The following is a 21323-nucleotide window of genomic DNA, read 5'->3' as shown; positions in this document are numbered from 1 at the left end:
TCTAACAGCTGGCCTCCTGCACATGATGAACATTTCTATTTCTGGCTGAGATACATTAAATACACACAAGTCAGACTTTTTTTCATACTTCACAAAGAGGTGAACGTAGGACTATATGTGTGAAGTCAGCAAGGTGTTGTATCCCTTCACTTCTCACAGATTTCATCAGAGAATTCACAGCAAAGTAGGACTAGGTGTCTTGCATAGCTTTAACCAGTGGCTTGTCCACATGAACACTGAGGGTATTCATGTTTACACTGCAAAAAAGACTCTCAGCAGCAACTCTCAGAGCCCAGTTTAACTGACTCGGGATCACATGTTAATGTATGTCAACAGGGTCCTCATAGACCCTTAGAGAGCAGTAGGCTAGTGCAGGGTAGATTCACACCCCAGCTTGCTGCAAACTAAATGTTTGTATAGACAAGCCCTTATAACTGTGCTGTGAGTTTGAGTATTTTAACTTGTTTTTGGGAAGGAGATACAGTGGAGGAAGAGTTAAAATATATCCTACCGATTTGGTATATCTAGTTGATCTAGAAGATGCATACTTATACAGAATTGCCTTAATCTTTCATTAATTCTCATAACTGCCTGTGTAGTTTGAGTGGTAGCTGCATTAGTCTGTATCAGCAAAAACAAGGAGGAGTCCTTGTGGCACTTAAAGACTAACAAATGTATTTGGGAATAAGCATTTGTGGGCTAGAACCCATGCATCTGATGAAGTGGGTTCTAGCCCACGAAAGCTTATGCCCAAATCCATTTGTTAGTCTCTAAGGTGCCACAAGGACTCCTCACTGTTTTTGTGTAGTTTTAATAAGTTTTGCTATGTTAACAGTCTTGAACCAAGAGAAATGTACGTACAAAAAAGGCTCAGCTCCACTCTAAAACTACCCTGCATAAATGCTTTATTTTCTTCATTTGTAACTAGTTAGTCTAGTTGAGCTAGCACTTGTGGGTGGGATAGGAGTTTGTGTCCGTCTAAGAAATTCCTTGTAAAAACATTTAAACTAGTTCATATGTCTGCAATCCATCTGTGTAGGAGTTGGTAAAGAATTCTATTAATAATATGTTGTAACAACTGCTTGGTATAAAAAGGCATGATTCTACTTAATGTATAAGCATTTCACCAGTGGAGCATTTGAAAATAAATGTCCAGAATTCTTGAAGAAACTATAGGAATAATGGGTAAAACTTTCAAAGGGAATTAGGTTTCTCAGTCCTTTAGGTGCTTAAGAAAATTATACCCAACATGATTCGCTTGTGAAAATACTCTTTAAGTATTTATGGTTTAAATAAACTTATGGAATGATGCTTAGTATTTGTCAGACATTTAGGCCTAATGCTTAGAATTCAAGTGGACATAAATCAGTGTGTATTTTCATATGCAGTTACTTAGATTGCATGGAAATAGACAGAATCGGCTGCTTCCACTGGTAAAATTCTATAATTGGTCATATGCATCTCAAAGTACTATTTGCACATGCAATTGTCAGTTATGATACAAATTAGGCACACAGTTGGAAACTTAGGGCTCAAATGTCCCAGTGACTCCTTGAAAGCACCCTTGACTCCTTGAAACACTAGATTTTAAAAAGAAAATCATTAAGCTCTCAAGGTATACATTTCTATAACTTGTGTAATATAAGTACTGTGTAGCAGTTACTGTTTGGTTCTAAAAATATATATAATTATTTTGTGCCACAGTTCCATAGTCAGCAGATATTTTCCTCCTAAAATTAAGGAAGCCACAAGCATTTCCCACAAAATATACAATAGCTGAAATGACAACATACCAGAGAAAGCTAATTGATGTCAGTCACCATATAAAGTTTAAAATATAGAATAATGTGCCCATTATATGTTGAAATGACTAGCATAGTGAATTATGAGCTAGACAGGAACATAATATGCTGCCATCTGAAACACTTTGGTTTGAAGTCAGTCGGGATTTTAAGCTGTTTGCATTCCAGAGGCTTTGATTCCTGAGAAGAGCCACAGAGTATGTGCTGTTCCAGCATCCTGACCTTTGGGAAATTAATATCTGCTCTTCCAGTTTCTCTAGCTTGATGTCAACCTGTTTAATGGCCACTTACCATGATGGTATAACTTGGAGTTTGGCTTGGTATGGATGTTCCTAAAATAGAAAGAAGTGGAGGGGAATTCTTAAACAAACAAACCTACTACTGGCCATTTAAAACTGGCCTGGATTATTCTCCCCAAAACAAGCTGTTATAGCGTATTGGTTAGACAATGGTCTCTTAGAACAACCTGGAACCCATAATAATCAAGGGGTGTTTTTTCAAAAGCAAATACTTCAGCTATTATAGTTTGTGTGTAGTTATGTTATGCCATTCTCTTCTCTTTTTTCAGAGTAGAGAAGATAACTGAAAACACATCACCTCGAGAAGTGAATAACATTTTGAACCACAGGGTTTTAATTAAACCAGAGGCACAGAATAATCAAAAAAACAAAGAAGTAAGCAAAAATGAAGAGAAGGCGGCTTTGGAAGCTGAAAAATATGGATTTCAGAAAGTTGGACAAGATAAACCCTTAACTAAAATTAATAGTGTAAAACTAAATTCAGAATACAGAACCTTACCAGTGAGCGCACTTCAGGCTGGACTCTACAGGCCAGTTCATTTAAATGGCTCTGAGACTAAAGCTGTCAATATTGTGGCGGACACTGGAGATGGAGGACAGCACAATGCAGTTCACTCACATATGGAGTCTGAACGAGTCATACAGAGAACTAATTCAATGCTTCAGTTGGAGCAGTGGATTAGAATTCAGAGAGGAAAGGGGCAAGATGAGGAAACAAGAGGGTAAGCAATTTGATTATTTTTTTTAATTTAGATTTTCTGTCAAAATATCTCGTCGGATTCTTTTTCAGGTGTGTAATTAACTTAATATTACATTCCTGTAAAGTCCAGGTTTTGTCTTAAAGAGGTTGTCTTGCATTATTGTGCACGCTGATTATCTAGATACACAATCTAAGTAGATAGTAAGAGACACTCTCAAATGGTCAGTTAGCCTTGGTAAAAGTTGTTTTATTTAAATGGCTCTGCCAGCTAGTTTTTAGGCACAAAATTTAGGTTGGGGAAGAATACATGAAACCAGGTAAGATATATGTGGGGAGGTTGTTTGGGTTAGTTTGTTTGTTTTTAAATTTGGTGTTGCTGTTGACTTTAACATTCCTTTGTAGTATTGTGTTCTTAAATATTTATTAATGCATGAAAACAAATTGAAAGCATTTGGAAACAATTATGTAGATCAATTTGTTTTTGTTCAAACTGAATGAAATCCAAAGAGTAAACAGCCCCCATAAATGATGAAGAGTAAATTAGTAATTAAAACAAAATGTTTGCTAAATTCAATCTTTGACTTCAAGGAAATAAGACAGATGTAAACTCAAAAAATATGCATATTAAACACAAACAAACATATTGTATATTCCTGTTAAAACATTGGCATGAGGTTTGTGTGCATCTTTAAGAAGGAAATTTGCAGATAAGTAGATTCTTGTATTGTATTAGGTGATAACCATGAAATGTACAGGTTGTTAGAAATGTGATTTGCCTTCTCCTCCGCCCCTTCCTTTCCAACTCCCTTGTCCACTCCCCTCTCCTATTGGTGAGGGTTCTGACATCAGAGGGAAATCATCCTTCTTTCTCCGCTGTCTTGTCTCTGTGTTCTTCCCTCAGTTGCCATCATGCTAGGATCAGTTAATTGGTGAGTAGTGGATTTGAACAAAGGTGGTAGGTAATGTATGTGGTTAAACAAGAGGGGAAGCACTGACAAAGATGCATACACCATATGAGGAATATTGAAAGTAGTGTTAAATATCTGAGTTGCATATGAAAGCTGGTCAAAAACCCCTCTGAGTAAACTTAGCCTCTATTACAGTGCAAAATTCAGATGTAATACACCTGGGGGAATTCTGTTCCAAAAAATGAAAAATTCTGCACACATTATTTTTAAAATTCTGCATATTTTGTCAAAATAACACTCTGTAATCATGCCCGTTTCAATTATTTTGGTAATTTATTTCAAAATACTGATCAGCAACTACGTCTGTAACAGTACAAACACAAAAAAATTCCTCCAGGAGTAGAGTGTTAAGGAAACACAACAACCCAGTTCCTGTTTGTTCCCTCACCCCTGAGCCCATTAGGGCTACAGACACCCACACCCCTCCCTCCCAGAGAAACAGTCTCATCCTGGTCCCAGGCTTGTGTGGAACTTCCTGCACGCTGCCTCCTTCCTTCAGGGCATGGTGAGAACCAGAGCTGCTGAGAAGCCTTCACTCTCGCCCCACCTCCCCCTGCAGTGTCTTCTACTTGTGAGCTGTGCTCTGCTGGGTCCAGTGGCCTCTAGTGGCAGCTCTGCAGCCCATTTCTGTGGAGGAAAAGGAAATTCTATGCAAAAAACTAATTCCTGTGCAAATTCTGCATGCACAGAATTCCTCCAGAAGTAACGTAGTTAAGGATTTCCCATTCCAGCACAGAGAGTGGTGATTCTTTAAAACACTTGCTTTTAAGCACTTCATGAGGGAAAAGTCCTTGTTCGTGAAATTGCCTGAGGACTGTTTTTATTAATAGATTTTGCTATCAAAATACTTTTATTTAAAACTCTTACTATAAAAAGATTCTATGCTATTTTAAAAAAAATTAAGTTAAAAAGATAGAAAAGTACATCTTAAATTTTATCATTTGGAGTTTGTCATGCAAATTCATCTAAGTTCATGTTAATCGCTTTCTTTTCTACATATAACCATGCTTATGGCATAGCACCTCCAAAGTCTAACAGTGCATTCCAGTGATTAATCAGAAAACTTTGAAGTTCCTCTATGAATCATTGACATTATTAAATCTTGCTGTGTTGTTAGCAATTGTTCTGCACGACAGAAGCATAGGGATGTCACTTCCAGGATGTCTAACAGGAAGCTGCATTGTATGGCACACTAAACATGAGTTTATAATATTTATTTCTCAAACTTCTATTAAAATTTTTTGCTTTCAATTAAACTTTTATGGGAATGTCACTGCAGGAGGAATTTGGAGAGTGCGAAATTATGCCCTTCACATTGTAGGGAGAAGGTAGGTTGACCTGAATAATCTTCTTTGCTGGAATGTTCTTAAGATCTGTTTCTTGCAAAGCTGTGAAAGTTTACCTTACTCTGACTCAATTTCTAAAGCTCTATAACAGACCCATCATTAAATATAATTGGTATCTGAGGGTCATGTAGTATTCCTGATATGTGTATGTTGCCAGTTGATCAATGTTTAATTTTAATTTGTACTACACGGAGTAACTATTAAACCTTGACATTTATCACACTATGTATGCTTGGGCAATGAGAACTTAACACAGTTTTGTGATGTAATTAGATTTTTAAAATTAGAATTAAAAAATTGTGTAACTTGCATCCAGACTCCAAACAGTGATAGTTGAATAGATGTTGTTTTTCAATTATGAACAAGGATAAAACCTCTGACTCTTTTCAGTTTGGATTTCTCTTATCATTGCTCCAGTATTATGTTGGCTGTATTCCAAAACACACTGATTCCATTGTGGGAGATGTATAGTGGAAAACATTAACTGGAAGAACAGAATCTCCTTGAGCATGGAGATCATTTCTTATTTAAATATGGATGAAATTGATAGCACAAACAATATACTTAAAAATGAAGCTTGATGTAAAGCTGATCAGCAAAGTGGAATTCAAATTGGGCTTGTGCCCTTCTTTGCTTTTTTGGGATACATAAAGGTGGCCTGAAGTTGTTTTTGTTGTTGCTGCTGCAGCTGTTTTTAAGAAAACAGTTTCTAATGCTGCTTTTTTACACTAGAAATTCAGGTTTTGTCTAGATTAGAAAATTCTGATTTGGACAACCAGTGAAAAGGTGACATCACAAGAGAATGAAAGTTGAGCTACTTAGAGGGGAAGGAAGTTTTTTAATGATAAAACTGGTTTTTGTTTTTTCAGTAAGGTTGGGTTTTGTTGTCTTTTAATAAGACCTTTTTAACTTCCATGACTAACATTTTGGAGAAGGGCAGCCTTTGTTTAAAGACTGAGCATCCTCAACCCTTTTACTAAGGTTCTTTCAATAAAGCATCCATGAGACCTCCCAGAGTTTTCCAGCTAAAGCAGGGAAGACAAAACTTGATATTACTGTACTAACATTTCTAATATTTAAAAAAAAAAAAGTCTTAAGGCTTTATATGTATCAGAGCCAAAGGCACAAGCCCAATTTATTTAAAAACAAAAAAACAAAAAAAAACTGCCTTACAGATAAAATTTAGAATTTCAGGGCTTTGGAGTGTTTGTAACATTTGTTAGTTTCATTAGTAGGTAAGAGTTGCTTATCATAACAATAAGCATCTGAAGAATTACTTTTTAGGAGTACGTTTAAAGAGCAGGGTGACCAGATGTCCTCATTTTATAGGGACAGTCCTGATTTTTGGGTTTTTTCTTATATAGGCTCCTATTGCACCCCCCCCTCCTGATTTTTCACACTTGCTGTTTGGTCATCCTATTAAAGAAGAGTGCATACTCCACCATTAGAGTTCTAAATAGCCCAAAGCACTTCAAGGGCAGAAATAACAGCACAACTATTAATCCCTGAAATTGTTTTCTCCCCCTTGCCCTGACCGTCTTTCTCCCCACCCCACCCCCCAGCTGTCCTTTCTCCAGTCATACTTGGTTCAAACTAAAATCAGTAGATTGGGAGAGATCAGTAATTTTTCCATAGGACAGTTTGTGCAAGCCAGTGGATATCCCACAAAATAGCTCATGTACACAATTTTTTTTTGTAAAAACACAAATTTCTCCAAAGAATATATAATGGACGTCTAGGCATTAAGGAATAAGTTGGAAGGTGGTCTCGGGTACTGCATCTGATCTTGATCCCCCTGCTGTTTTTGTTTTGTTTTTCTCACTTGCTGTGTGAGAGATGTACACAGAGTGGGGAGAATGTGACTATTCAAGACAATCAGGAAGACTTTTGAATAGTAAAAGTTTTTTGTCAAATAATCGTCTGAAAACTGACGGTGTCCAGTGTTCAGTTACTTTTAACACCTACAGTTATTGTAACAGCGGTAGGTAAACATTTTCAACAGAAGTGTGATTCAGCTAACTGTTCTTACAGGTGTGAGAAATGTATGTGCCAAATATCTGCATATTTGCAGTCTTTGTTACAGAGTACACTGAGCATATTCTTAACCAGAAGATTGGTCCCATACATAGTTTTGGATTCCTCTACCCCAGTTGTCCCCAACGTGGTGCCCACGGGCGCCATGGGCCCCCCGGGGCATTTGTGTGCCCGCCTGGTGCCCAGCAAGGAGAGAAGCCGCAGCCCGGCACCTGATGGGGACAGAGAACTCAGGCTGCGAGCACGGTGTTCTCTGTTCCCAGCAGGCGCGGGGCCCACCTAGTGCCCAGCAGGGGAGACAAGCCACGGCCCCGCGCCTGCCAGGGACAGAGAACTCTGGGGCTGCAGGCTGTGGGCACCGGTGTTGTTGGTCCCTGGCAGGTGCGGGGGCTGTGGCGTAAGCCAGAGAGAAGCCACAGCCCCGTGCCTGCCAGGGACAGAGAACTCTGGGGCTGCAGGCGCCGGTGTTCTCTGTCCTCGCAGCTTCTCTCCGGCTTTTCTCTTCTCTCTGGATTCATATATTCTGTTATATTAAATATGATGTTTTTCGTATTATTTAATGTACAAATACAAAATAAGCCTTGACAAATTGTTGGCGCCCACCACACTCTTCTGAAAACATGAATGTGCTACTGGCCACAAAAAGGTTGGGGACCACTGCTCTACCCTATATTTTGAAGAGATGACTTAACTCTCCTCCATTTTGCCATTTTCTTCTATACTCTCTCATGAGGCAGTCTACGGAAACCATTAATTGTACTCTCTATGATGGAGGGGCATTTTTAGCCTTGAGTTTTAAGGTGCGTCTCTCTGTGCCTATAGGTCTGAGAGATCTCTGCATGTCACAGGATTGAGCACATAGAAAGCATATCAGCAAACTCTCTTCCCCTTTAGAGTAAGTGAGTTAATTTCCAGATTGGAACAAATCTTAGAGCCCAGCAATAATCACATGTACTGGGGACATTCCCAGAGTTTTAAAGATTTTTTTGGGTTTGTTTTTTTTATCTTGCAGAAGTTTTTCTGTAAGCTGAAGATTTTGTGGATGGATTACTGTCTCGCTGCTGTATATGAGGCATCTTGCTTTTAGTAGAGGTTTTGTCTGTGATTTTAGGATTTGGTTAGGTCAATCTTGCTGGTATCCTCATAACACTGACAACCCAGCTTTGGGTTTAATCACTGGATTGAAAGCCAGGGCATCATTTAAGGATTTTTTTTTCTAGTGCTAGTAATTAGTAAGAGGTGGTGGGTGTTTAAATCTTCTTAAGTTCCAGAACTTAAGAACAAATAGTGAGTGTAGACATTTTTAAATTACAATTTTTCATACATTAAAAATACAAAGAATTTTTTCCCCCAAATTAGACTGACTTTTCAAAGAAGTTTAAAGGAGACAAATGCCCAACTCCCACTGAATGAAATTTGAAATTCAGTGGGAAATGAACATCTAGCTCCCTGGGATTCCTTTGGAAAATCTTTACTTTTAAAATCATAAACATTACAAATAGCTAAAAATTAATTTGACAAATCCACTGGAAAGTCTAGGAAAGGGGAATTTCGATGTGTTGTATTGAAATACAAGAAAAAAAAACCTTGAGTGCTTGCTCATGTCTATTGCATGCTAGGTGTGTGCATGCCACGTGCAAAGATGCAGATGTTTTTTTTCCCTTAGTGGCATCCGTAGGACTTGCCCTAGCACCTTTTGGAACCCCGCACACATGTGCTGGTATAAAGGGTGCTGCTGGCTCCGCACCCTCTCAATTCCTTCTTACCATCCGTGATGGTTACTTGGAACCAGTTCATTGCTCTCTTGCAAGGCTTTCCCAATGGTTTGGACTCTGTAGTGTATTGTATATAGTTTTTGCAGTTAGTGTATTTAGTAATCAGTCAGTACTAGTGTATAGAGTGTAAATAGTGGGCCCAGTCGTCGAGGGACATCATCCCACGGACTGGGGATGCCCCCATCCCCAGGTCTCAAGCCGTGTACCTCCTGCAGCAAGCCTAGGCCAGTGAGCAACCCGCATTTGAGCAGTTTTAAGTCCCTCAGGGAAGCTCATGTTAAGAAGAAAAATCTCTGGCAACTGTGCATGTGGCATGTGCACACCTAACATGGAATGGGCATGAGCAACACATCTCCAAGAACAACAGTTATGAAAGGTTGGTAACTCTTTTTTATTTTCTTTTTCATAATTATGGCAGTGCAAATGCACAGAATTGGGTGAATGGAAACAGGATGGTCTTAAGAGACTTGTGTGGAAAAACTAACATTTTTATATATGATTGATTAATTTGCCTATCTACAAAATGCCGTACAGATAATACTTCTGGGAGGTTGTGTGGATTGATTCATTGGTATATGTTAAAACAGTTTCCATCTGTGGTTCTTGCAAAGCATTATAAGTAATAGTAAATGTTCAAAAATGAATTATTTAGCTTAACATTTTTATTTTCATGACTGAAAGATAGTTACTACAAACAATTTTTTAAAATACTTATTTTGTAATGCGCTAATTACACTTAGGTCTTAACTCTGTTTTTAATGTGCCCTTTGCCATAACCCACTAATTTTCAGTTCCAAGATCACAGTTAGTGATGATTCAAACAGTTAAATGGCTCTGGTAATAAGATGTTTAGTGCCTTTCACCTATACGCTGTCAGTTTGAATTTAGCCTACTTTACGTGTGACTGGAATCTACCAGCTCATGCCCGTTCCATGTCCCATGTGAAATGAGTTAGGTGTTATTCTCCTCGCTAGAAAAGTGTCAACATCCAAAAATCACCATTACAAATGGCATTAAATGGAAAACATCATGACAGGTCAGACTCTTTGGTCCAAGACTAACATCTCACTTCCCTCCAGTCACAGTTGAGGCATATTGATGCTTCATTAGGGAAAACTTCGCATTGTCACCTTCTCTGTCACTGAAGGGCTTCAGTTTTCAGAACTGTTAATCTGGTATCCAGTTAAAGAAGAGTTTTAAATTCACACGCAAATTAAAAAGTAAAAAATAGCATTAAAATTATGTTGTCTTGTAATACAAAGAAATAATTTGCTGTTTGTTCTGCTTGGGCTGATTTACGTGAATGGTTTATCTAAGATTGCAGAATATAATTGCATTAGATAATTATTACCATTTTTTCTGCCTATTTTAGCCATAATAAATAAATGGTTTTGATATCATTTCGCAGTTACCCGCTTTTATAGACAAATAGTCAGGTTTTGCCTGTTCATGAATTTGTATTGGAACGAACAAAATATAAGACTTAATTTTAAGTTTTAAAAGCTTAACACTAAACTATCCACCCTGCAGGTTTGAGCTGAAATAAAAACAAAATAAGAGATCATAGGGCTATGTATCCCAAGTATCTGAAACATCTGTAGGAGTTGTAGGTGCACCTCTCAGGAACTGACCCAGAAATGGGTACTAAGTAAACCGATGTGAAGATTGGATTGGTATGAAATATTGGGTTGAATAATTAATCCAGTCAGTAAAATGATCCAGTTGCATCATATGTAATATATTCATTTGGCACACTTGGTTTTTTCAGTAGCCTTAACTGTTTCCTTCATATGATGGAGAGCATAGATCTTTTAAAATGTGATGCCTATAGATCAGAACAGATTATGAAGTATTATATCTAACAAGTGTGGAAAAGAAATTAGATAACTTTGTATTCCTGTAATAGCAATATTCTTGACTATTAATGGAAAACTCTTGTTTCAGCATAATTTCATATCAGACGCTACCAAGAAATATGCCAAGCCACCGACCCCAAGTTGCACCCCGTTATCCAGAAGGCTATAGAACCCTGCCAAGGAACAGCAAAACGAGGCCAGAGAGTGTTTGTAGTGTGACACCATCAGTTTATGACAGGACCATAGGACCAGTAACAGCTGAAGAAAAACGGAGATCTATGCGGGATGACACAATGTGGCAACTCTATGAATGGCAACAACGTCAATTTTACAATAAGCAAACAACTCTTACTAGACATAGTACTATAAGTAGTCCAAAAACCATGGTCAATATTTCTGATCAGGTGATGCATTCCATTCCCACATCACCTTCCCATGGTTCCATAGCTGGTTACCAAGGATATTCCCCTCAACGGACATACAGATCAGAAGTGTCCTCACCAGTGCAAAGAGCAGATGTAACAATTGACCGCAGACATAGAACGCATCATGCTAAGGTGAATACTTTCCTTATACATAGTTAATAGACCAACTTATTTCCAGTTTTCTTCTTTAAATAGAATGGTTCCAGGTAACAGAACACTGACTTTCCATGTTACTTTGGAAAGTTCTGCTATTGTACATGTATCATAATGTAGGCATAGTTACATGCCACTGTTTTTATGAAAAAATAATTACTATATTAAATTTTTGTTTAAAAGAAAAAAAATGACTTTATAAAGTCAGGTGTAGCCTGTGTAAGTGATGGGAGAAGTTATTTTCTTTTAGAGGATGGAGAAGTGTTCTCTTAATGGTACTAAATTTAACCTTGTTTTGCATACTCTACATTGCTGTGAGAGACAGAAAGCAAGTCGGTATTCCCATTAGTCTGCAGAGCAGGGGTCCCGAACGTTGTGCCTGTGGGTGCCATGGCGCCCAATGTGGCATCTATGTGTGCCTGCCTACCTGCCACTGGAATGCTGCTGAGAAGCAGCAGTGTCAAGAAGCGCTGCCACCAAAATGCCGCTGATTTTTGGCGGCATTTTGGAGGCAACGCTTGTTGGCGTTGCCACTTCTCGGGCATTTTGGCGGCTGCTTGTCCAGCGGCCATGCTCCTCGGCGGCTAGTCATCAGGCGCCCACCACACTGAAAAGGTTCCACTGCTCCAGAGTATCTTAAGGGAGTGCAAACAGGTTTCTGAAGAAAAAGGGCATTTAGAATTTCTGGGATTGTAATCAAGGTCCAGTCTGATTTTTGGAAATGATAGTAATCTTTCTCAGCTTCTCTTCAGAGCACTCAAGGTCCTTGCCTATTTATTTTTCTCACCTTCAGCCACAAGTCAGACTAACTTTCTAGTTACTGTTAAATTATCCAGTGAGATCACTAAGGAACAGCAGAACCACATGCATATGACCCTCCATAAGTGACCCTCCATAAGTCTGTTAGCCCTTGCCAGCGCGGGTCAGAGGGAATAAGCTAGAATCATAAACCTAGATCCCCAAAATGCTTTTCGTAGACTTGTTAAATTATGCTATGCACATTGTTTCTGCAGTTGAGAGCTCTTTTTAAAAAAAATCATGCTGTTACAAGTAGGATGTAAAACTAACAATTTTCCTGCCCTACACTACAATAAGGTGCTCAAGGATTTCATTGAAGCTGTTCCTTGAACTCTGACCCAGTATTCTTTATGAAATGTTGTGGCTTCCTGCAATATTGAAGCATGGAAAAGCTTTAAAAAACGTTAAAGATCTTTAAATTGCTTTGTGTGTTTTCCCCTTTAGGGTTGAAATACCTCCAACCGACAAAAGAGCATTTTCTTTCTGTTTTGAAGTCCATTGCCCATTACTGCTTTGGAAATTTAACTCAACATTTTATGCATCCCTAAAAAAGAGCATCATAGTCAAGTGCGCACAGGACATATATTATATCTTATATAACGGTGTCTAAACTGAATTTTCAGTTTACTTGTATAATACATTTTACTAGTATTATATATTCAATTCTTTTTAGCCAAGTTAATCTAGAAAGTAAAAGCAGCAAAGAGTCTTGTGGCACCTTATAGACTAACAGACGTTTTGGAGCATGAGCTTTCGTGGGTGAATACCCACTTCGTCGGATGAATCTAGAAAGTGCCATTCATTGTCATCTACTGATTTTAGGTTTTCAGGTTATTTATTTTGTACTTTTTAACATTAAGCTAAGTTTACTCATAAAACCTTTAACACATTGCTAATTCCTTTTTTTTTAAATGTACAAGTTAGGGGACTGAATGGTTTAGGATTGATAGTGCTGAAATACTAGATTGAGTCCATGTCAGCCTGATAGAGATCAAAAGATATTTGAACAAAAGCCTTGAAATATTTCATCAAATTATTCAGTGATCTGTCTAGTTCTCAACAAAAAGTGTTTCATTAAAAAATACCACAACACTTGGTCCCAATTTATTCTTGCTGGAACTCTAAGTGGAAGGGCCATGAACTGAAAGAGCCATGAAGACTGAAGTACTTTCTCAAGTTTAGAAGTGGTCCTTCCAGGGCATGGATTCCGGCACGCCAGAGGATTTGAGTTGCTTTTTAATATATTTTGTAGACCAACAGAGGACTTTGTTATCTAATGCTGTCATTCTCGGTATGTCTATACTGCAGTTAGACACCTGCAGCTGGCCCATGCCAGCTGATTAGGGTCTCATGTTGAGGGGCTGTTTAATTGCAGTGTAGACTTCTGGGCTTGGGCTGAAACCCAGGCTCTAAGACCCTGTCAGATGTGGGAGAGTCCTTGAGCTTGGGCTGCAACCTGAGCCCAAATGTTTACACTGCAGTGAAACAGTGCCACAACCTGAGCCCTGCAAGCCCAAGTCAGCTGGCGTGGGCCAGCCAGAGGGTTTTATTTGCAGTGTAGACATACCTCTGGCACGTTTCATAAGAATGAAATTGACTTGAGAAAATATATTAAATTCCTATTTAACCCTCAATGCGAAAGACTTTGGCAGACAACCATGGATTATAACATGCAGTCTTGTTTTTCCATAGCATGTCTTCATTCCTGAAAGGAGGTCGATGCCAGCAGGTCTGACTTTACAGCCTGTTACTCCCCAGAGCCTCCAAGGCAAAACGGTGAGTTGCACTTTTATTTAGTACATCATTTTTTATTTAAGAACAATCCATAAAATAAAATATGCAACACTGCAACATTTCTGTTTGTAGAGCTTGTATTAAATGCAGTCTTCAATTACCAAAGATTTCCAAACCAAACAAGTTGATTCTGTTTGATAACATAGAGGACTTGCAAGAATAGGAGTTTTAGTTAAAATTTTCTGCCAACAAATACAATTCTCTTTCTGGAAATAACTCTCATTTACACATTGAGTATCTTATTTTGGAAACATCTAGGACAGCATCAAGTTTTCTATTTTAGGATTTTTCCAACATGCATTTGACAAAGAAGTTGCCTCTTCTGAATTTTTAAGAATAGTACAGTATATCTGTGTTCAGTAAAATAATGTGCTTTTATTCACCTGTATACAGCATTTGTCTTTGTAACAGAATTAAGACTTCTCTTTCATTAGATACTTTCCATTAATGGTGATGCGTCAATGTAGTATTGCCAACTCCAAGAGCCTAAAGCTCATAAGATTTTTAAAGTATGTTTGAACTCCCCTTCCCTATCCCCAAAGTTTGAAAATTACAGGTTGAAATTTGTACCTTAAATCCATATGTAATGTCCCTATGTACAGTGCAGGCCCCATTTCCCGTTTTGCACTTGCTCTCTGACTCCATTTTTGCCCTCCTACCACCCAGAGACCTCCCTGCTTCTTGCAGCCCTCCACATCAACCCCAATAGGCTGCTGGAGCTGCTTCTTTCTTTCCTTGGACTCTGATCATCAATAACTTCCTCTTCTTACACTGTCATGCTGGGGTGAGGCTGCTGAGCTGGATGGGAAGCAAAGGGTTGTACTTTCTGTACTTGTTCCACAGGGCTTTGCCTTCTATGGGCAGCCAATGGGTACTGTAGGCAGCAGCCAAAGGGAAAAACTGTAGGTGACTCTGGCAAAATTCCTGATCTGCCTGTATTATCACAAGAGCCCCCAGAATCTGTCGGATTTACAGCACTCACAGAATGTCACAAGGATTGGCAACACTACCACTAGCTGATATTGAGAGTTGGAGCAATCTATTATGCATTGTTCTTCTCTGTGATAGGACAAGTATGCACACAAACCAAGGATTTTAATTACTATACCATAAAAATGTACTGTTAATTTGGAAATTAAGTTATGTTCATGCAAGACTTCTCGAAGAAAATGTTTTCATCCCTGAAAATATCAATTTCTTATGTATTTACCATACGGAGATGTTACTATCTTCAATTTATTTCTGTGAATGTGGTCATGCAAAGAAATTAGTTCTGTTTAAAATTTATTTTTTTACGTGAAAGCCTGTCCTTTTTCATTGGGAACACATTTTAAAATATATTGTAGTGACCTAAATCCTTATTGGATATTTTCTGGAAATAATACTCCAGTTGGTACTGAAATGAACAGTTAGAAAGTGCAAGATTAACCATTATGGAACTTGATTCTTATAGTGTGTTTTTCAGTGAAAGCTAGATGGGATTGACAACTGAAGTTATAGTAAAATTATTTGCTCCCTCTAGTAGACTTCTGCAGTATATGCCCACAGTTGTACTGACGTGTTTTGTTTGTGATTAGATCAAGAAACAAATGAGCTTGTTCTCAGACTCTTGTTCTGTGTTTCAGGTAGGGTGACCAGATGTCCTTATTTTATAGGGACAGTCCCAATATTTGGGGCTTTTTCGTATATAGGCTCCTATTTTCCCTACACACACACCTCCCCCCCGCCCCCCTGGATTTTTCACACATACTGTTTGGTCACCCTAGTTTCAGGAAATGGATATTAATTGTTTTTCAATAGTATAACCTCCTTGTACATTTTTCCTCCCCACTTCTTGATTTGGAAATTTTATGAAAACAGTGTAAAAGTTAATCTACTATATTCCTGTATGTTTTTTTTCCTACTTGAATTCAGTAAATGTGACAACAAAGTCAGTTGCTGTGGAAATAATTGACTGCTCATTAGACTTACTTTAGGTGGGGAATAAGCAACAGGAGTAGGTGAGCCGTTTACAAAACAAAAGTCTGGGTATTTTGGGGGGAGGGGCCTGTTTTGTTTTTGTTTGGTTTGGTTTGCCAGTATTGCTAATAAGAAAAGAGAGGATCCTCAAAAAATTGTACGGGCAGAGATGTTCCTAAAAATAAGGCTGTTTGAAATTATGCAGGTGATAATAGTTGCACATGACTATTCTTTCCAAATAATCTCTATTTTTAAATGTTTAGTGAGAGCCTAACCTATAAATTGCTGGTGGCTGTAAAGGTACAATATCAAGGTATATTTATAGATTAGTTGTTTTGTTATAAATCCTTGAGGAGTTGAAAGGGACAAATTCTCTTTCATGCTTCTGACACTTTCTTCCATGCCATATGCTTGTTTTGATGGTCTTTGGTTATTCTTATTATTTAGTAAAACAAAAGGGCTTTGAAATATGTCCTCTCCCCTCTTCCCCCCCCCCCAAAAAAACAAAAAAACCCACACCCACATGCAGAGGATTACCAAGGACGACTTAAACAGATAAAAGAGAAAGTAGGTCACATTCTGAGCCTACCAACCTTGACAATGTTTCTTTTTAAATAGTTTGATTCAGTAAAGGGTAAACGTCAATATTTCCTCCCCATTCCTTTTGCTATTGTATAGACAATATTTTCCTGGGGGTTGGAATATCTTGCTAGTGGGTCTTGCCCACATGCTCAGGGTCTAGTTGATCGCCATATTTGGGGTCGTGAAGGAATTTTCCCCCTGGTCAGATTGGCAAAGACCATGGGGGGGGGGGGGGAGGGTGCCTTCCTCTGCAGCATGGGACACGGGTCATTTGTCAACTTGCAGATTTAAACTAGTATAAATGGAGGATTCTCGGTAACTTGATGTCTTTAAAACATGATTGACTCATGTCAGTAACTCAGCCAGAGGTTAGGGGTCTATAACAGGAGTGGGTGGGTGAGGTTCTGTGGTCTGCAGAGTACAGGAGGTCAGACTAGATAATGATGCCTGGTCCCTTCTGACCTTGGATTCTATCTTCCTCCTCTCTTATATTGATATGGATGACACTTGTAGCCCCTACCGTTGTAGTGACCACACCGATTTTTTTTTCTGCTGCAAGCTCCTAACCTTTGTGCCACTTGTACACAAAATTCCAATTTCTACCATTTGAGGTTCAAGTGCTTTGAATTCTTATAAATTTTATGTTGACCTTTTGTTCTAAGTTCTAGGGAAGCTATTTGGGGAAAACATTATAGTATACTTTTTTTTTTAAAGGAATTTAACACGTGTTTGACATATTAACAGTTAACCGTGAGAAGATGCCTTTAGTTAAGTGTTGTTCAGGACACCAGTTAACCTATTCTCCACTCTTTGGCTTCTCACACTGCACTCCTTCAGCCAGAGGAGCTCACGCTGCTGCTAATAAAGCTGAGACGGCAGCAAGCTGAACTGAGTAGTATCCGGGAACACACACTAGCACAGCTCATGCAACTAAAACTTGAGGCCAACAGCCCAAAGGTCAGCTATGAAGTAATGTGTGCTATGTACCATCCTCACTAGCTCTGAGCCATTCATTAATCAAAGTTCACGTTATGTCATTAGTGCAAAGTTCTCTGGTTAGCCATGGATGTAGATTAGAATACCATTGTTGCCTTGCATATGTGATGTTCAGCTATTAACCCTTTGAATTCTTAACGCAAAGCTTAAGAGTACATTACTGAATCAAAATAGGGGTAGGAACACTTCCAAATGTACTGTTTCCACAAAACTGGAAGCAAAATTACAGGCTCTGTAAATTGATCAGGTGAAATATACTAAAATAATAGTTGCCATAAACATAAATAGTTACCATTAAAAAAAGTATTATGGTAGATGATAAAGTGAATTTATTTTGATGATTTGCCTCATCTCAGGTGTGATTTATTTTCTATAATTTGTTCAAAACTAGGTCATTCATTAAAGCGCACAAACTTATCAAAGGGTTTATAGTTGCTATGTAGTCATGTATAGAAAATCCACATGCACGTACTGGTTTTCTGTGTGTATTAAGAAAATTGTTACTAAATTCACATGAATAAAGAAATGAAATTGCAAGTTAATACCTCATCAAACAAAGGTATACCTTTTTCTGTGTCTTCCTGCTTCCTTGTCTAATTTAATATACTTGGCTTTTTAAAAGTTTACTCTAGTAGTTCACCGTGATATTTGTAGGAAATTTTAATTATCCATTTTCTCTTGTGCTCAAAGCAGTTTATGTAAAAATGTATAGAAAATGTAACATTAGTTTTTAATTAAATTGAAAGATCACTGACTAGTTTAACTCTTTCCAAACTGACCTTTTCATACGTTCTGCACCTTCTGTCCCTTTCCTTTATCTTCTTGGCTGCTGCCTGCTAGAATGAGATTCTTTCACATCACCTTCAAAGGAATGCCATATATTTGGATCATCAGGTGGGATTAGCAGCTTTTTCTTTGTTTGTCTCAGTGTGTGTTGCGTGCTATTGCCGAATTTAAAGATGCCAGATATTTAAAGATTTTTTTATGAACTGGAGTTGCATATTTTATATATTACCTTATTTACAGATCATAAAAAACTTAAATTTTATTTAAAATTGGATATAATGAAATAATAAGAATCTGAGCATTAAATTTATACCAGAACGTAGTTTTAATTCTCAGGTTCCAGTTTATTCCTGCTGTTCATTGCTTTCCTGTAATGTAACTAACTAAAATTTCCTCAACTTTTTATCATCATAACCAAACGCATCAGAGATTTCCAAACTGACAAGTGTGACAAGCATACTATTCATAGAGAACAGCTATTTCTGATTATTTCAATGTGTTCAGAACAAAAAAAAAAGAGATGTTTCTTCAAGGCATGGATCAAACTTGAAAGTACATTTTAAACAAAAGGCAACTTACCTAATTTTGGTTTTTTGCTAAGCTATTTGGACATGAGTTATGAATGAATTAAGACTTTACTCCTTCATAACTCAGTTTTTTCTTCTGCTGGATTTCAGAGTGAGAGCATAATACTGTATTTGACATCAAAATCTGTTGATAAAGAAACAATTGGGATGTGATATTCAGCTCTTTGTCTTCAAGCCAGGATCAAATAAAATTTACAAATGGGTTCTGCAAGAGAGCTTTTTAAATGGAATGATACCACCTTTGACAGAAATAGCAGAGAAAATCGTAACAAGTACTTGAAAGGAAATATAGGCAAGTGGATGTTTAACTATCATTTTCTTACATGAAAATCTCAAAACTGATTTTCAAACACTGCGTGCTGAATTTTACATCTTAATTACATTAATAAACATTACACTTAATGCCAACAATTTCCTGACTGTTTTTGTACCTGGACATCCTATGCATTGCTGCAGTAGTCAGGACTTTATTGAATTGTGTGGGTTTAAAAAAAAAAAAATCTGGCTTGATTTTTCTATCACCTTGCACTTTGGTCACTTATAAATGCAAATTGAGTGCAAGCTTGCGTTCAAGATGAAAGGCTACCATTCTGATTTGGTTGTGATTTACACTCATCTTGCACTCAGTTTGCATTGATGTATGTTGGTAAATGACTATCCAAGGTGTAAGGAGGTAGACAATCAGAACCTCTGTTAGTTGTGTTAGACCAAATTATTTCATCCAGCTCAAACATTTCCAGCTTTGATTTTGTTAATGCTTATACAAGATGTTAAACTACTACTTATGTTCCATTTTTTAATATTATTGGTTGGTTACAGGGTTTGTTCAGTGATCAGTCAGTGTGATATTCTGATTTAAATAAAGGAAATTGAGAGGTAGTAAAGCAGTTCTTTACTTGCATAGTACGTCAGGTAAAAACTGATTATTAGAATTCCAGAACAAATGTAATTATATCTTATAAAGTTGAGGATTGCAGAAATACATACTTCTGCATTTGTTGAGTTTCTTAAATTCATTTAATGCTGGCATTTAAAAATATAAACCAAGTCTCTGCAGTAGATCAAGGAAGTGGCTAAACTACACGTACAGTAAGAAAGACGCAGTTAGTATAAAATGAGATTCCCAGTCATAAAATCATAGGGTTGGAATAAATGTTCTGGGTCATCTGCACTATTCTTCTCCCCTCTCCCTTTGCACTAGAACAGGATTGTCCCATATACTAAACAAATTCCATAAGAGATTGTAATCTTCTTGAACACCTCTGGAGCTGGTGTTTCGGCTACTTCCCTTAGTAAATTAGTCCATTATCAAATTGACTTTATTTTTAGGATAAAAAAATTCTACTGCATTAGCCTAAATTTTTCCTAGTCTAATTTCAGGCCGATGCTCCTTCTTTACAGCATCTTTAATCACCTTGAATAATCCTTTGCCCTCTTTGGGTTGCTTCATTTCAACTTTATATATAAATTATACATTTCTTTTTTTGACTAGTCTGTAATTCCCTAAACCTCTCTTCATGGTGCATGTAGCTGCACTCCAATCCTTTTATCTTGGTCACCCACCTTTTGGATTGTGAGGAACTCAGAACGGTACACATTGCCTACTGCCTCCTAACCAAGGCTGCATTGCACTCCACTCTTCTCAGTGCTACATGCAAAACCTCATGTACAAAGTAACCTAGAGTGATTGCTGAGCTCTCTGTGAAATATTGCCTGTGATTAAAGTTAGTTTCACAAAGCCCAAGAAATCATAGGAACCTTTTTTTTTTTTTTTTTTTTTTACTAGAGGGCAGTTCTTTATACTTCTATTTTCCTTGGAGAGGCTTATGATTTGTTACATTTTGGTTTTAGATTTTTGTTTTCTGTAGTTTTAAGTACATAAGGATAGTGCAGCACAAAATTGTCTCTACACGATAGGTTTCCTTGAAATCTCATGGCCAGCAGGAGTTTAGATCACCAATTAAACACCACCTCTTTTAAGAGGGGTTGAACCACTCTTGTGGCTGTGGTATTCAGGAAACATTAGAGGAGCCAGACATGTTTGCTGTCTTTTTCGCAAGTGCCCACTTGGGACACCAACAGTGATCATAGGCATAGACTATTTGCTTGCCCAGTGCATGCTCTTTTACGAGGGCAGTAGTATAAATGTAATCATGGCATTATATGAATCCAAAGGATTAGTTATCTAAGTGTACTATTAAATCTATTTCCAATGGCCTCTTTATTGCCCTTTTTTCCTGACCATGCTCACACCGAGAAGAAGTAATAACCACAAATGGAAACATCAAAATTTCAAATAAAGACTGTGTCCACAACACTTAAATGTTTTATTTCACCCATAAATGGATGTTTTGTTAGAACCTGCACCCATTATCAGAGGGCAATTCCGTAAATAGGTCATATAACTTAATGGTAATTTTGTTACTGATGATGAAAATCTCCAATAATAAACAACTATACTTT

At 37.7% G+C, this 21323-nt stretch overlaps 1 protein-coding gene across 5 annotated transcripts in view; it reads left to right on the top strand.

The window, feature by feature from the left end:
• PLEKHA5 (pleckstrin homology domain containing A5) overlaps positions 1-21323 on the top strand; it is a 285024-nt gene that overhangs the window by 198681 nt on the left and 65020 nt on the right. For 3 of the 5 annotated variants that reach the window (XM_039544466.1, XM_039544492.1, XM_039544502.1), the window contains 5 exons: positions 2371-2823; positions 10869-11337; positions 13849-13932; positions 17329-17448; positions 18328-18381. In XM_039544466.1, the coding sequence (XP_039400400.1) occupies positions 2371-2823; positions 10869-11337; positions 13849-13932; positions 17329-17448; positions 18328-18381 (1180 nt within the window). The remainder of the gene's footprint in view (positions 1-2370; positions 2824-10868; positions 11338-13848; positions 13933-17328; positions 17449-18327; positions 18382-21323) is intronic. The other 2 variants (XM_039544476.1, XM_039544484.1) reach the window with 2 other exon arrangements.

The sequence above is a fragment of the Mauremys reevesii genome, linkage group 1 (genome assembly GCF_016161935.1).
Source record: "Mauremys reevesii isolate NIE-2019 linkage group 1, ASM1616193v1, whole genome shotgun sequence".
NCBI lineage: Eukaryota > Metazoa > Chordata > Testudines > Geoemydidae > Mauremys > Mauremys reevesii.
Note: the sequence above shows the minus strand (reverse complement) of the source record. Positions and strands in the feature narration are given on the sequence as shown.